This window comes from Culex pipiens, unplaced genomic scaffold (genome assembly GCF_016801865.2).
Source record: "Culex pipiens pallens isolate TS unplaced genomic scaffold, TS_CPP_V2 Cpp_Un0244, whole genome shotgun sequence".
Lineage (NCBI taxonomy): Eukaryota > Metazoa > Arthropoda > Insecta > Diptera > Culicidae > Culex > Culex pipiens.
The window spans coordinates 1-12937 of record NW_026293061.1 but is presented as its reverse complement, the minus strand read 5'-3'; the positions used below and the strand labels follow the sequence as shown (position 1 = coordinate 12937).

Below are 12937 nucleotides of genomic sequence, written 5' to 3'. Positions count from 1 at the left end.
TTAGAACAGTGTAAGGTTTTTTAATTTTCACCGAGTGATGACTCATTGGTGCAAACTTCACAAATTGTAACTTCAAATTCCATTACACGAAAAAACTGAATAACAGTATTTTAATAGCTGTTGGTATGATAAGCTTATCATTCATTCAGAAAATCGCTATAATTTTAAGTTTGATCAAAGCTAGAATGATAAATAAGACAACATTCTATCTATTGTCAGCCGGCGACTTTGTTCCGCCACGCTAAAAGAGCCCCCCTCTTTCTAAAACTCCAAACCCAAACAAAAATCAGCCGCGAGAGGCCTGTCTCATTCGTGTTCAAACATGTTTTGCATCGAAAAGAGGGAACATCGCGCGGAACCGCACAAGCAACACCTTCGATTCTGACAGCCTCAACTTCAAAACTTGCCTCCCGCTGTCACACAGTTGCAATGCAGCGGTTTGTTTTGATACATTGCCGGATCGTAGGAGGCTCGCGACGCGCGATGATGTGTATTGCGTCATACTTTAATGTGACTTGATTTTTTGTTTTCTTCTTGCAGCAGGCGACGGCGGCAGTGACAACGAACCTTTTTGGCGATTTTGAAGGGATTTTTGCGGAAAGATGGTCGATTCTCAGGATTTGAATGTCGCTTATGAGGAAGAGTAAGTTTTTGGTTAAAATTCTGCGTTTGCAGATGCTAATTAATGATGTTTTTTCTCAACTTAAGGGTCAACAGTGACGAGGAGATGTTCCCGGACGGATCGGTAGGTTCAGCGTTCCAGATTTCTCAACCAAAGCTAACGGAACTCCTCTTCCAGCAACCGCAGTACGGTGAGCTGAAGGACTTGGACAGCCAGACTATGCAGCTGTTCAACAGTCAGACCTACGCGGATGACGCAAGCCGTATATTGAAGTCGGATGATTTTGCTGGAGCTTCGCAAGAGATAGAGCTGGCCAGCTCGCTGAAGGGCTTCGAGGATCTGGCTCCTGGGGAATCGGTTGAGCTGGACGTGTACGCGTCACACATTGATCCACCAACGTCCACTACGTTGCATCACTTGAAGCAGTTTCCATCGCTGGAGGTCATGGTGCAGCCGTGGATCAACTTCCGGGTGAATCTACCGAGTGACGCCAGCGACAAAACGAGCTGGATGTACTCGGACAAGCTGCAGAAGCTGTTTGTGAAGATGGGCAATACCTGCACGTTCAACGTGCAGCTGATGGCGTCTCCGGAAGTTACGACGGTGGTCCGAGCCATGGTGGTTTGCTCTTCGCCAGAGGATCAACATCACCCGGTGTCGCGGTGCGACAATCATCGGTGCAGCGATAACCAGGATATCCCTGACGACATTAAAATGCACGTAATACGATGCAAAAACGAACAAGTCAGCTACGTTGGTACCAAAGACGGAAAGGTGTTCGAGGAACGGCTTGCCATTCTGGTCCCGATGGAACACACAAATCGAGCCGGCATCACGCTGGAGTTTGTCTGCCAGAACTCGTGCCGGAACATCAATCGCCGTGCCACTGCGCTGGTTTTCACACTGGAAGATCAAACTGGCCGGATTCTCGGACGTCAGATGTTCCAAATCAAAATCTGCACCAACATCAAGCGTGACAAGCTAAACGAGGAGAACGCCGTGAAGGAGGAAGCGACGAGCCGGAAACGGAAAGCCGAGCGGCCGTACGAGGTCAAGAAGGGAAAGAAACTCATGCGTCAGAGCTCGCTCGTCCAGGTCAAGGACGAGTTCGGAGGTCCACGGCGGTGCGAGATCGACCCGGTCGTGGTGCAGGTTACCCTTCCGAACCGGCGGATGGCCAAACGGATGCTGGAAAACGCAATCGGCCAGGTGTCGACGGCCATCGTGCGGTCTTCGACGGACTTGGAGCGCAACCAGCTGATGCAGTACGTTCACGACATTCGGCGGAACAAATGTAAGTTCGGGGATGACACAACCGAGTGGGATTCGGAGTAATAATTTGTGAATTTTTTTTTTCAGCTTCGTTCGGGTTGCCCAACAGCCAAAGCAGCGTGGATAGCGATTAGGGAGAGCATGACAAAAACCATCTATATTTACAAAGTTATCTGTTAGCACTACTTAGTAGATTTAAGTAAAAAGTTTATTTGTAAGTTTGTATTATTACCTGATCTAAACAAAGTTATTTAAAAAAAAAGAACAAAACCATTTTAAACAAATACAAAACAAAATTTTAACTAAAAGACATAATCAGGGAATTTCTTTCAAAATGATGACAATCGCCGTTTGAACTTGAAATCTGCGCCAGGAAGAGCCCAGTACGTATAATTAACAGTTACGTTTTGTTTTGGGTGTTACAGTTTGTGCAGTTCTTACTTTCTTAAACAATAGAAAATAATATTGCGCGAATGATGAATCGAGGAAAATCTGCTTTTCCTAATTGTATCGGTGAATGGTTTACTTGTGGAAAAAGTTTTCTTTGTTCTAGAATAAAAGAGTGCAACAAATGTCTATCATGGGCAAAAAGTTGTTTTATAAATAAACGCTCCAAAACTGGACCTAAGTAGTATTTCCTAAATTTGACACAAGCTCTTGTTGCAGGGTTATTGTTCACAGTAAACATTAGCCTAAACATTTTATTTTATCCTACGTTGTTAAACTCTCTGTCCGTTGGAAATATATAGTCTGCACTATACGCCCCTATAACTTGTCTTTGGTAGTTTCATCAATCGAAGAAATTGTTTCTTTTGCTTAAAACAATATAATAATACACAGGAAAGTCTCACTCGCGAGACGAAAACATAAAACAAAATAAATGGCTCTGCGATTTTGATTTGATTTTCAACCCAATTGCAATAGATTCATTACGGAACGCAAACCGCTTTGAAATTTGGAATAAACATTTACAATCCTCTCTCTCTCTTATTGCGTCAGTACAGTGAAAATTTTGCTAACTACTCGCAATCCTACCTAACACACGTTCCCACCTTTCTACACTCACCTCGTTTCAAATCCCACCCTTTCTATCGAAAAAAAAATCATCACTCAAAGTACCCCTCGACTCCGAGGGATGCCTTCCGTTTTGTACTGACACACACACGCTTGCTTTGATTCCCACCCTTTTTGTTCATACCTTGGAATTCCTAGCTGGTTTTGGCGGCGGCGTCGGCGGCCGCTTCCGGTCATCGTACGAACCGGCTGGCCCGATCACAATCACGCTATTGTTGCGCGTTTCGACCACGTCATAGGCCGAATTGATCACCACGCTGTTGTTGTTGTTGTTGGTCGGAACCGGCGGAAGTGGCTTAAACGTCACGTAGTGACTTCCGGGACCGGTTAACCTCCGGTGTAGAGCGCTGTCGTTCAGCGGCAGGTTGCTGTAGTCGCTGTCCCGCGAGGTCGCCGTCTTGACCGGTAGCGGCGGCGGCACCAGGTCCTCCTCCGACGTCGTCGAGTCGTTCGTGATGATCGAGTTGCGGTTGCTGCTGCCGTCGGCGGAACCGATCGAGTTGGTGTCCGCTCCGGTCAGCGTTTTGACGCTCAGCGTTGGCGTCACGACGCTTGGTGGCCGCGAGAGGCGTTTCTCCTTTTCCACCTCCGAGCGGAGGGGTCGTTTGGGGTGGAGCTGAAAAGGAAAGGGTAGGCGTTGTGTTTTGTTGGGTTGACAGTTGACTTTTAAGATGGCGACTGGGTTGACCTCGCTTGTGAGAAGATTGACCAAGTCACGGCGGAAGCAGTCGGTTTCCCGGGCCCGTTACGATGCCCAGCAGTTGAAGCAAAGCACCGCAATCTACCTGGATGCCACGATCCGGTCTACGAACATCCAGGGAGAGAATTCTTTGAAGGTTAGGTTAGGTAACTCCAGCTGTCACTTTTGTCTAACTTATCATGAAACAGATCCTCAAACGTATCGTCAAGAACACGGATCGTGATTTTCTTCAGTACATTCCCGAGAAGCAGATGATTCTGGAGTGTTCGCTGATCCTGGTCCAAACGTATGTCGCTCACCTGAAACTTCGGCGAACCTTTATGGAACGGTTCAAGCCGCAACCCTTTTCAAGCGCTAAGAAATATTTTCAAGACCTGATTCACCTGTTGATTCCGGAGATGCAGGACCTGGTGATCGATACCATTTTGAGCTTTCTACAGCGGGAGAACCTCTGGAAGGTCGAGTTCATCTGCGTCGAGATCCTGATGATGGTGCTGGAGTGCAAGAGCCCCGCTTCCCTGTTGCTCCGTAAGATGATCGACTACGTCGAGAAACTGCTGGAACGGAACGATATCATGCAGGCTCGTCACACCGTAATCGTGCTGCAGAACATCATCCAACCGGAACACTGGAGCACCATCGACTACTGGAACATGTCGAAGCTGTTACGGTTCTACCACAGCAGCGCCATCATCGGCGAAACCAAGAACCAAATCTACGAACTTCGGCGGGGATTCGAGATCTGCTTGCGCAACATGATCAAGGTTCTTGCCACGCGTGAGCTCATGTGTCTGCTCACGGTGATGCTTCCGTTGACGTTCGACACCAAGCTGACCGACGAGGACATGCTGGAGTTTGGAACAACGGTGGAATACGCAGCCGCTACGCTGACCCTCGGACCAACTCCCACCAGCGAAGAAACGTACATGCTTGAGTATCTGATGCACTACATTCGCTCGGAATCGCACTCCAAAAGCATGCTTGCCTGTCGCATCTTCGCGAAACTGCTGGATCGCGGCAGCAACTTCCGGGAGTTTAGCACTCCAAAGATCTTCCACGAGGACACCTACTACGACATCGACATCAATCAGTACAGTTCGGCGCGGCGACAAATCTTCGAAAACCAACGCAGAGAGTTTGAATCGTCTGTAACGACCGCAATTGACCTGCACGGATCGCGCCGGATCAACCTGGAGATCGTCTACAACGTCCTCTGTATGGTTCTGGTGGAAGTTCCAAGCGGCTTCACTGCCTGCTCCACGACCTGTCTACTCCTCGGAGTGCAACGTCGTCTACTTGACGCTACCGACGAAAATCTGGATCCTCGTCACACCAACCGGATCCACGCCACCATCATCAGCGTCATGACCCTGATCAACTGGATCCACCGGGGACCATCCCTAACCGAGTACATCAACACCATCCTGAACCTGCGCTTCGACCATGCTCCCCATCTGAACCCACCCCTGAAGGAGATCTACCACTACGCGGACCATCACATCACCTGGAACGAGCAGATATTGTTCTTCGACGCTTTGGAGCTGCGGTACGGCCTCTGGAAGTGCTTCCGAATCCACGAACCCAAGACGGCGACCCCTAAGAAGGTGTACTCAAGACTTGCGATGGTTGACGCAGACAGCAAACGTCGCCGGCGAAAGACCCTGTACTACAAGATCGGACTCGGTGGTCGATTAGTCGTGCGGTGAACAAAATTCTTCGTATCACAACAATAAAAATAACCCGTACCGCTGTAAACAAAACAAAAATCTTACCTCCTCTGTTAGCTCCACCACGGCCAGCGAGCTCGCTCCGCTCAGACTTCCGGTCGGGGTCGAGCAGGCCGCCGGAGTGTACCCGCCGGCCACGTTACCCTGCGAAATGGCACTGTCCCGATCGCTGCAGCTGCTAATACTGCCAACCTCGCTGGCCGTCGTGATCGGGGACGTGTAGAACAGGCTGTTCGACACCGGCAGCGTCAACGACTCGCGGTCCATCTGTCAAAAGCAAACAAAAGCATGATTAGTTTTTTTTTCAGTGTCACCCTGTGCGACATAACCTCACCTTTCGACTCGATCGCCGCTTCGTCAGCGTTTTGTCTTTTTTGTTCTTCGAACTCGGTGAGCTTCCAAGCGATGTTCTGCGCAAAATCAAGACAACCGGAACGGGAAACGAAACAAAGAAACACAAATGTAAACAAATAAACAACAATAGGTACACGGTGGTAACCAATAGTAACAAAACGCAAAAAGAAAAACCTTGGAAGGAACCCAAGTGTCAAGTGTCAAAAACTGGCACAGCCCTACCGCTAAGGGGAGAACAATGGTAACAAAAACACAAAACAAACGAAACGCCGCAGAAGAACGGTTCACACAAACACAGATGAGCGCGCGTTTATGTGTGCCTTTGTGATGCGTCTAGTGCTGCAGGAAGGAGAAAATATGCTGCGACATCATCTTCCCGTTCGAGTTGAGGAAAGAGTGCGATGACAGATCGAGTCTAATCCCGAGCGTAAGCGGTGAGTACGAATGAGAGAGAGGGAGAGAAAGAGATAAGCAGTTTGAATTTTGAGGTTAGATTTTGATTTTCTGTTGTGATTTGATTGTTGTTTTTTGGTATTGGTGAAACATTGACGTCTTGCTGTCATAATGTTTCTTTGTGTGTATTGCTTCATGTTGGCAGAATTCTTTTGATTAGATTTTTATCCGCCATTTTGCCGATAGTGAGTGTTTAAAAATGTATGACAAGCCACGTTTGTGTATTGTACAAAACAGTGGCTTAACCCCATAAAAAAATCACACATGAAATGTCAAACAAACACGGCATAACCAACCAATTTTTTTTTTTTAGATTTTGTTTCAGTGTCACGCACACAAGTCTTGCCAATTTAGTCCAAATTTCAAAAGCGCGCAGCCCCCACATTTTTCATCTTTTACTGTTTTTTTATGCGACGTTGCACGCTCACAGCTCTAAAACTTGCAGCGATCTAAGTGGGCCCCGATTATTTCGGCGTATTTTTTTTTAATCCAAAAAAATGCACGGAAAAAATCGCGCAAGCGAAAAGCGATAAAAAGAGGGAAAACAAAAAAAAAGTCGAATCAATTTCATGTCGGACTAGCGGACGGAAAGGTCAAAATCACTATTCTAGGCGGAAATACACACTGTCGAATTTTGCTGCCAATCTTGGTCGAGATGTTGGAGATCAGCTTGCCGGAGTTGGTCCCGAGCTTGACGCTGGACAGACTGAGTCGGTCAAACTCGAAAAAGTCACTGGCGTGGGAGTTTTCAAGGATTGAGGTTACGGTTTCGAAATTGAGGGGGGGTTGAAGGGGAGAAATACACAAAACAAAATTAAGGTTGGCAGTTTTTGGGCAGGGTTTTGGCGAGCATTTGTCCCAGGGGGGTAACGGATGACAGCAGTGTTGCCAGCTTACCTCGTTAGATTGGAAGTGTTGAAGTTCGTTGCAAAGTTGGTGAACGTCGACTTGAACCCGCCGGAGCTGGTCGTCGTTGGTCGACTGTTGTGGCTCTTCGAGATGCCGCTACTGTAAATGTCAAAAATGAGGGTTTTAGTAGATGTCAACAAGGTTGTTAGAAGGTAACTTACTCTGAAGATCCTATGCTGGTCTCCGATAACCGGCTGGAGTCGATACTGACTTGGGGCAGTGCCGAGATCTGTCTTCTCAAGGTGACCTCGTTGTCACGGTCGATCTTGAGGTCGGTCGTACGCTTACCGTACTTGGCTTCCACGCTGGACTGGATTCCTGCGAAGCACTTCTCCAGTCGGTCGTGGAAGGGTAGCAGACTAGCTGGGGTCTTCATTTTGTGCACCAGGATGGCCACCTCGAGCAGCGGGATCTGGGACGCGATCAGGTCCTTCAACCGCGCTACCAAGTGGTCATCATTCGGGCACTTGAGCAGATATTCCGGCGTCAGGAATGCTTCCTCGTATATCGGAATGCCTCCGTTGACGGCGGCGTCCACCACGCCATTGATGACCGCACTCAACGAATGGATCGGAATGTTCGGATCGGTCTGGTGCTCCAGCACCAGCTCCCGGATCGCTCGGTTCTTGGCCTCCACTGTTTCGATGGCCATTTCGATGGGAGAGATCTACCGGAAAACTCAAGATCATCAAACAATTCTTCACCTATGAAGAACATCTTACCATAACAGTCTCGGAAGACTTGACCGGAAACCATCGCAGAATACCCGGCAGTGCGTCCGTCGTCCTCAGCATCGTCCTCTCGTACGAGGTGTTCGCGATGTCATCTCCAGAGCCGCAGGAATCCCGGATCGGCCGTGAAAACTGGAACTCGCTCACGATGTTTGACTGGTAGAACTTGACAATGTTCGCCGCGATGTTCTTTCTGTCCTTGCCGATCCGGATATCCCTGCTGACGGGATCCACCTTAACGATCTGGATGTACTGACCATCGCTCTGTCGGATTTCCGGTCCCGGGTTCAACGTCGGCACCAGCTCCGCCCTCGGATGTTGACTCAGGATTCGTGTGTTGAACGATCCAGCGTCCTCGTATTCGTTGCCTCGGTACACGAACTCCTGGTTCCGTAGGAACTGTGGAAATCCGTATCCGTAGAACGCCACTCGGTAGTAGTTCGACTCGTACCGCTTTTCCCTCAGAATCTTCTCGTAGAACTGTGACATCTTCTTGTAGAGTTCCGCCAACCCCAGATAGTCGTAGATTTCGTTCTCGTACTGCTGTGACAGCTCCTTGCACATATCGATCGCCGATTCCCACATCTTACCGCGATCGAACAGGTCGATTATGTCCCGGTAGAGCTTCTCCTTGAGTGCCCAATGCGTACTGCAGGACAGGTGTCGACTAGACTTGAGTAGTGGAGACAGCGGCGTATCGTCCCAGTACAGTTCGTTGCTGTGCAACTTCAGCGTGTACGCCGCTTCCGTAAAGTTGTCAAAGTCCATGTGCAGATCGCACAGCTTGTTCACGTAGCGGATGTACATCTCCTTGCGGTTCACCTCCGAGTAGAACTGCAGCAAGCTGACCGTGCATGCCATGCGGTTCTCTCGACTCTCGTCGTGGATCAGACAACGGTACTCCAGCAGCTTGTCCATCAACTTTGTCAAGACGTCAACGCACTGAATACCGGGTACCCTCAACGTGCTGTGGTTACTGCACGATTCGTACATGATGTCGTAGAACAGTTCCCTGTACTCGGAATCACCGTACCCACCCTCGATGTAGTGATCGAGCTTCTCGATGATCTCCTTCTCAAAGTCGTTAAAGTTCCCCTTGATGTGGCTTGTGTTCCTCTTGGTGTCTCCGTAGCTCTCCATTACGTACTTTGAGCTGTAGTACTCGCACTGCATCATGTCGAAGAAGATCGGAATTGTTGCCTTGCGCAGTTCTACTTCCGGAATCATGCTCATCTCCAGAATCGGACCAACCAGCTGCGGCACAAACATGATCTTGTGCTCTCCAAGGTTGAACCACATCTTCCGGATCTCAAACGCCGTCTCCCGTCGGATGTCCCGGTAGCTGCTCAAGATCATCGACTGCTTCGTCTTACTGAACAGATTCAGCTGCAGCGCCGGCTGCGTCAGGAACGTGATCGAGCACTGGAAGTAGTTGGACCAAACTTGCTTCTCGAACGGCGAGAAGAACCACTCCATAATGATTCCGGCAAAGTGCCTCAGACTCTCCAGGATCACCGTGTTCTGGTGCATGATCATGTCCAACCAATCCGCTGGGAAGACCGGCTTCGAAACCAGCTCCTTGAACACCAGCAGAATCTCCGTCAAAAAGTCCAACAGATCGTAACTGGTGAGGAAGCTCTGCACGTACGCCCTGTAATGGCCGGCGTTCATGCTACGGAAGATTCCCAGCATGATCGCCACCAGGTTACCCACCAGCGGGTTGTCCCGGTCCATCGCGATCGAGCTCTGGATGACGGTTCGCAGCAAGATCTGCATGATCTCCCGCACGTCGTTGTCGATCGGACCGATGTCCTCGACACTGTGGAACAGCAGTTCCAGCATGTTGTTCATAATGTTGACGCATTCGGCGACCTGGGTTTCGGATGGTTTTGGGGGCAAAGTATGGAATTTGGTCATTTGGGGTTGATTGGTTGATCAGTGAACTTTCTCTTCAGTTGTCGCAACTTTTAAACATAATTAGAACCATTTTGACAGAGTGTTGTCCAACCATCGGGGTCTATTTTTAGTTTGACATTCCTTTCACACGGAGCTCACACACACTACCAAACGTTTGTTTTGATAGCCTGCGTAACCAACCACCGATTTGTTTTGAAAAGGTTCACTGATGAAAACAAAAGTTAAATATCATTTTATTCTAATAAAAATTGCTGCACACAATAGAAAATTTCAATAAAAAAAATCATCTCCAATTAGATTAAAAAGATTAGAAAAAGGTAAATTTGCACACAGAAAAGCACTCACAGCTTGCGGGTGCATTCTCACACAGTTGCGCTCGCACACACACAAACAAATCAGAAAACAAAAGCCTCACGCAGTAGGCGCGCTCTCGCGCTCACTCTGCTCCGCCTATTGTTCTGTTGCTCTCACAGTTTTTTTTTTTTTCTCTTCTGTTACCTGCTGGGTGGGAGTGTTGTGTAAAGTACTAGTAGGAAATACCTTCGTCTTGGCGGTGGTTTCGCGCGTGTGCAGCTGCGACTTGCTCTCCCCGAGCACCTTGGCCGCCTTGATCAGGTTCTTCTCCTGCTGCCGGATGTCGAACATAAAGTCACCCTTTTTGTGTTTCATCATCATCATCGTCATCGATGGGCACGTGTATGTGGGTTTGCGTATTGTTTGTTTTAGTAGTTAAGCACGCGGACGGCACGCACACAAACACACACAAAGAAAAGGGGCAAACGGACGCACACATCGAGGGGCACAAAATGGTAAGTGTGTGTTTTTGTGTATAATCATCGGATGAGGAAAGGGAGGAGGAGTGTGGAGAGAAAGAGAAGGCGAAAAGCGCATGAAACCGGTCCAAACGCGAGGTGGTTGAATGTGGTTGTGTGATGCCGATTGTAATTTGCAGTTGTATTGGTGATGGAGTGATTGGAAGTGTTGCCAGATTACAATTTGTTTTCATTTGTTGTTGCCAACCACCAGAAATTTGTTGTCATATTTTGAATTGAGGAGTGGGATTGTTGAGGGACAAGGGAAGAGAGGAGAAAAATACATTTTGTTAAGTTATTTGGTCACAATATTTTGAATTATGTTAAATTAGTAACGAACGAACAGTTAGTAACAAAGTAATTATTAGCCGGAACCAAGGTTAGGGTACTGATGATGGAAGATTTGTAATCACGTAAGTCTGGTGAGTACACTAACAAGAATTAATTTTATTAACAAGAACAATGCATTTAGCTACTAGTTTTGATGAGTGTTTTCAGGAGGAAACTGATATGAATTTTAACACTAAATGAAAAGGAACAATTTTCAGGATAATTTTCAAGAGCCGTTTGTAAACAAACTTGTTTCCAATCATTTAGATCAATGTCATGTAATTTTTTAAATGTCTATAATTCTAGTCATTTTGGAAATTTGGTCAATTTGGTCACAATTACCACATTGATCATTTTGGTCATTTGAGACATTTTTGTCGTTTTAGTCATCTAAGTCATTTTGGGCATTTAGGTCATTTTGGTAATTTTGGTCATTTTGGTCATTTTTGTCGTTTCAGTCATTTTGGTAATTTTTGTCATATTTGTCGATCTATTTATTTTTGTCATTTTGGTCATTTTAGTCATTTTGTCGTTTTAGTCATTTTGGGCACTTTGGTCATTTTTATGACATATTTGTCGTTTTAGTCTTTTTGAACATTTAGGCCATTTTTGTCATTTTGGTTATTTTGATCATTTTGGTCACAATGACCACTATGAGCATTTTGGTCATTTAAGCCATATTTGTCATTTTAGTAATTTTAGTAATTTTGGTCATTTTGGTCATTTTGATCATTTTGGCCATTTTGGTAATTTTTGTCATTTTGGTCATTTTGGTCACAATGACCACTATGAGCATTTCGGTCATTTTAGTCATATTTGTCATATTAGTCATTTTAGTCATTTTGGTCATTTTAGTAATTTTTGTCATTTTGATCATTATGGTCATATTTGTCGTTTTAGTCTTTTTGGAAATTTGTCGTTTTAGTCATTTTGGTCATATTTGTCGTTTTAGTCTTTTTGAACATTTTGGTCATTTTGGTTATTTCGGTCATTTTTGCCATTTCTGTCATTTTGGTCTTTTTGGTCATTTTGGTCATTTTGGCCATTTTGGTTTTTTTAGTCATATTTGTCGTTTTTTTTTGTACATTTTGGCCATTTTTGTCATTTTGATTATTTTGGTCATTTTGGCCATTTTGGTCATTTTGGCCATGTTGGTCATTTTGGTCATTTTAGTCATTTTAGTCATTTTGGTCATTTTGGTCATTTTCGTCGTTTTAGTCATTTTGGTCACTTTGGACATTTTTGTCATATTTGTCATTTTAGTCATTTTAGTAATTTTGGTCATTTTGATCATTTTGGCCATTTTGGTCATTTTTGTCATTTCGGTCACTTTGGACATTTTTGTCATATTTGTCGTTTTAGTCCTTTGATAATTTTGGTCATATTTGTCGTTTTAGTCTTTTTGGACATTTTGGCCATTTTGGTCATTTTTGTCATTTTGGTTATTTTGATCATTTTATCATTTTTTTTATCATTTTTATCATTTTTTTATTGGTAATTTTGATCATTTCAGTCATTTTGGTCATTTTGATAATTATGGTCATTTTAGTCATTTTGATCATTTTGATCATTTTGGTAATTTTTGTAATTTTGATCATTTCAGTCTTTTATGTCATTTTGATAATTTTGGTCATTTTAGTAATTTTAATCATTTTGATCATTTTTGTAATTTTGATCATTTTGGTAATTTTGGTCATTTCAGCTTTTTCGGCCATTTTGTCATTTTGGTCATTTTGGCCATTTTTGTCATTTTGGTTATTTTGATCATTTTTGTCACTTTGGGCATTTTGGTCATTTCGGTGGTCATTTTGGACATTTTGGTCATTTTTGTCATTTTGGTTACTTTGGTCATTTTGGTCATTTAGATCATTTTGGTCATTTAGGTCATATTTGTCGTTTTATTTATTTTGGTCATTTCAGTCATTTTGGGTGTTCTGGTCATTTTGGTAATTTTGACCATTTTCGTAATTTTAGTCATTTTGGTCATTTAGGTCATTCAGATCATTTGGGTCATTTTGGTCATATTTGTCGTTTTA

At 45.4% G+C, this 12937-nt stretch overlaps 3 protein-coding genes across 5 annotated transcripts; 2 read left to right on the top strand and 1 right to left on the bottom strand.

Annotated features, from left to right (window-relative positions):
• The first annotated feature begins 203 nt into the window (after positions 1-203).
• Positions 204-2209, top strand: LOC120423577 (cellular tumor antigen p53-like). Of its 2 annotated transcripts, XM_052711600.1 has the most exons (4): positions 217-643; positions 709-745; positions 800-1916; positions 1982-2209. In XM_052711600.1, exons 1-4 carry the CDS (start codon positions 603-605, stop codon positions 2026-2028), a joined length of 1242 nt encoding a protein of 413 aa, XP_052567560.1. In that variant the 5' UTR covers positions 217-602; the 3' UTR covers positions 2029-2209. The 2 variants fall into 2 exon arrangements, with proteins under 2 accessions (XP_052567559.1, XP_052567560.1); XM_052711599.1 differs by having other exon boundaries at positions 204-643; positions 709-1916.
• A 35-nt stretch (positions 2210-2244) lies between these two features.
• LOC120423575 (dedicator of cytokinesis protein 1-like) lies at positions 2245-12901 on the bottom strand. 2 transcript variants are annotated; one of them, XM_039587433.2, is made up of 8 exons: positions 10300-12901; positions 7834-9714; positions 7273-7778; positions 7100-7210; positions 6828-6935; positions 5730-5805; positions 5441-5662; positions 2245-3584 (listed from the first exon to the last, which is right to left on the bottom strand). In XM_039587433.2, exons 1-8 carry the CDS (start codon positions 10441-10443, stop codon positions 3087-3089), a joined length of 3546 nt encoding a protein of 1181 aa, XP_039443367.1. In that variant the 5' UTR covers positions 10444-12901; the 3' UTR covers positions 2245-3086. The 2 variants fall into 2 exon arrangements, with proteins under 2 accessions (XP_039443367.1, XP_039443368.1); XM_039587434.2 differs by lacking the exon at positions 6828-6935 and having other exon boundaries at positions 10300-12898.
• On the top strand, positions 3591-5434 carry LOC120423576 (uncharacterized). The gene is made up of 2 exons (XM_039587435.1): positions 3591-3804; positions 3857-5434. Exons 1-2 carry the CDS (start codon positions 3640-3642, stop codon positions 5372-5374), a joined length of 1683 nt encoding a protein of 560 aa, XP_039443369.1. The 5' UTR covers positions 3591-3639; the 3' UTR covers positions 5375-5434.
• Positions 12902-12937: the final 36 nt, after the last annotated feature.

Coding starts and splice junctions, on each gene's coding strand:
- LOC120423577 (XM_052711599.1), top strand. CDS start 603: ATGGTCGATTCTCAGGATTTGAATGTCGCTTATGAGGAAGA. Junction 644..708: donor AATGTCGCTTATGAGGAAGA/GTAAGTTTTTGG, acceptor TCTCAACTTAAG/GGTCAACAGTGACGAGGAGA. Junction 1,917..1,981: donor CGACATTCGGCGGAACAAAT/GTAAGTTCGGGG, acceptor TTTTTTTTTCAG/CTTCGTTCGGGTTGCCCAAC.
- LOC120423576 (XM_039587435.1), top strand. CDS start 3,640: ATGGCGACTGGGTTGACCTCGCTTGTGAGAAGATTGACCAAGTCACGG. Junction 3,805..3,856: donor AGGGAGAGAATTCTTTGAAG/GTTAGGTTAGGT, acceptor ATCATGAAACAG/ATCCTCAAACGTATCGTCAA.
- LOC120423575 (XM_039587433.2), bottom strand. CDS start 10,443: ATGACGATGATGATGATGAAACACAAAAAGGGTGACTTTATGTTCGAC. Junction 7,211..7,272: donor ACCAGCATAGGATCTTCAGA/GTAAGTTACCTT, acceptor TGACATTTACAG/TAGCGGCATCTCGAAGAGCC. Junction 6,936..7,099: donor AACACTTCCAATCTAACGAG/GTAAGCTGGCAA, acceptor CTCCCACGCCAG/TGACTTTTTCGAGTTTGACC.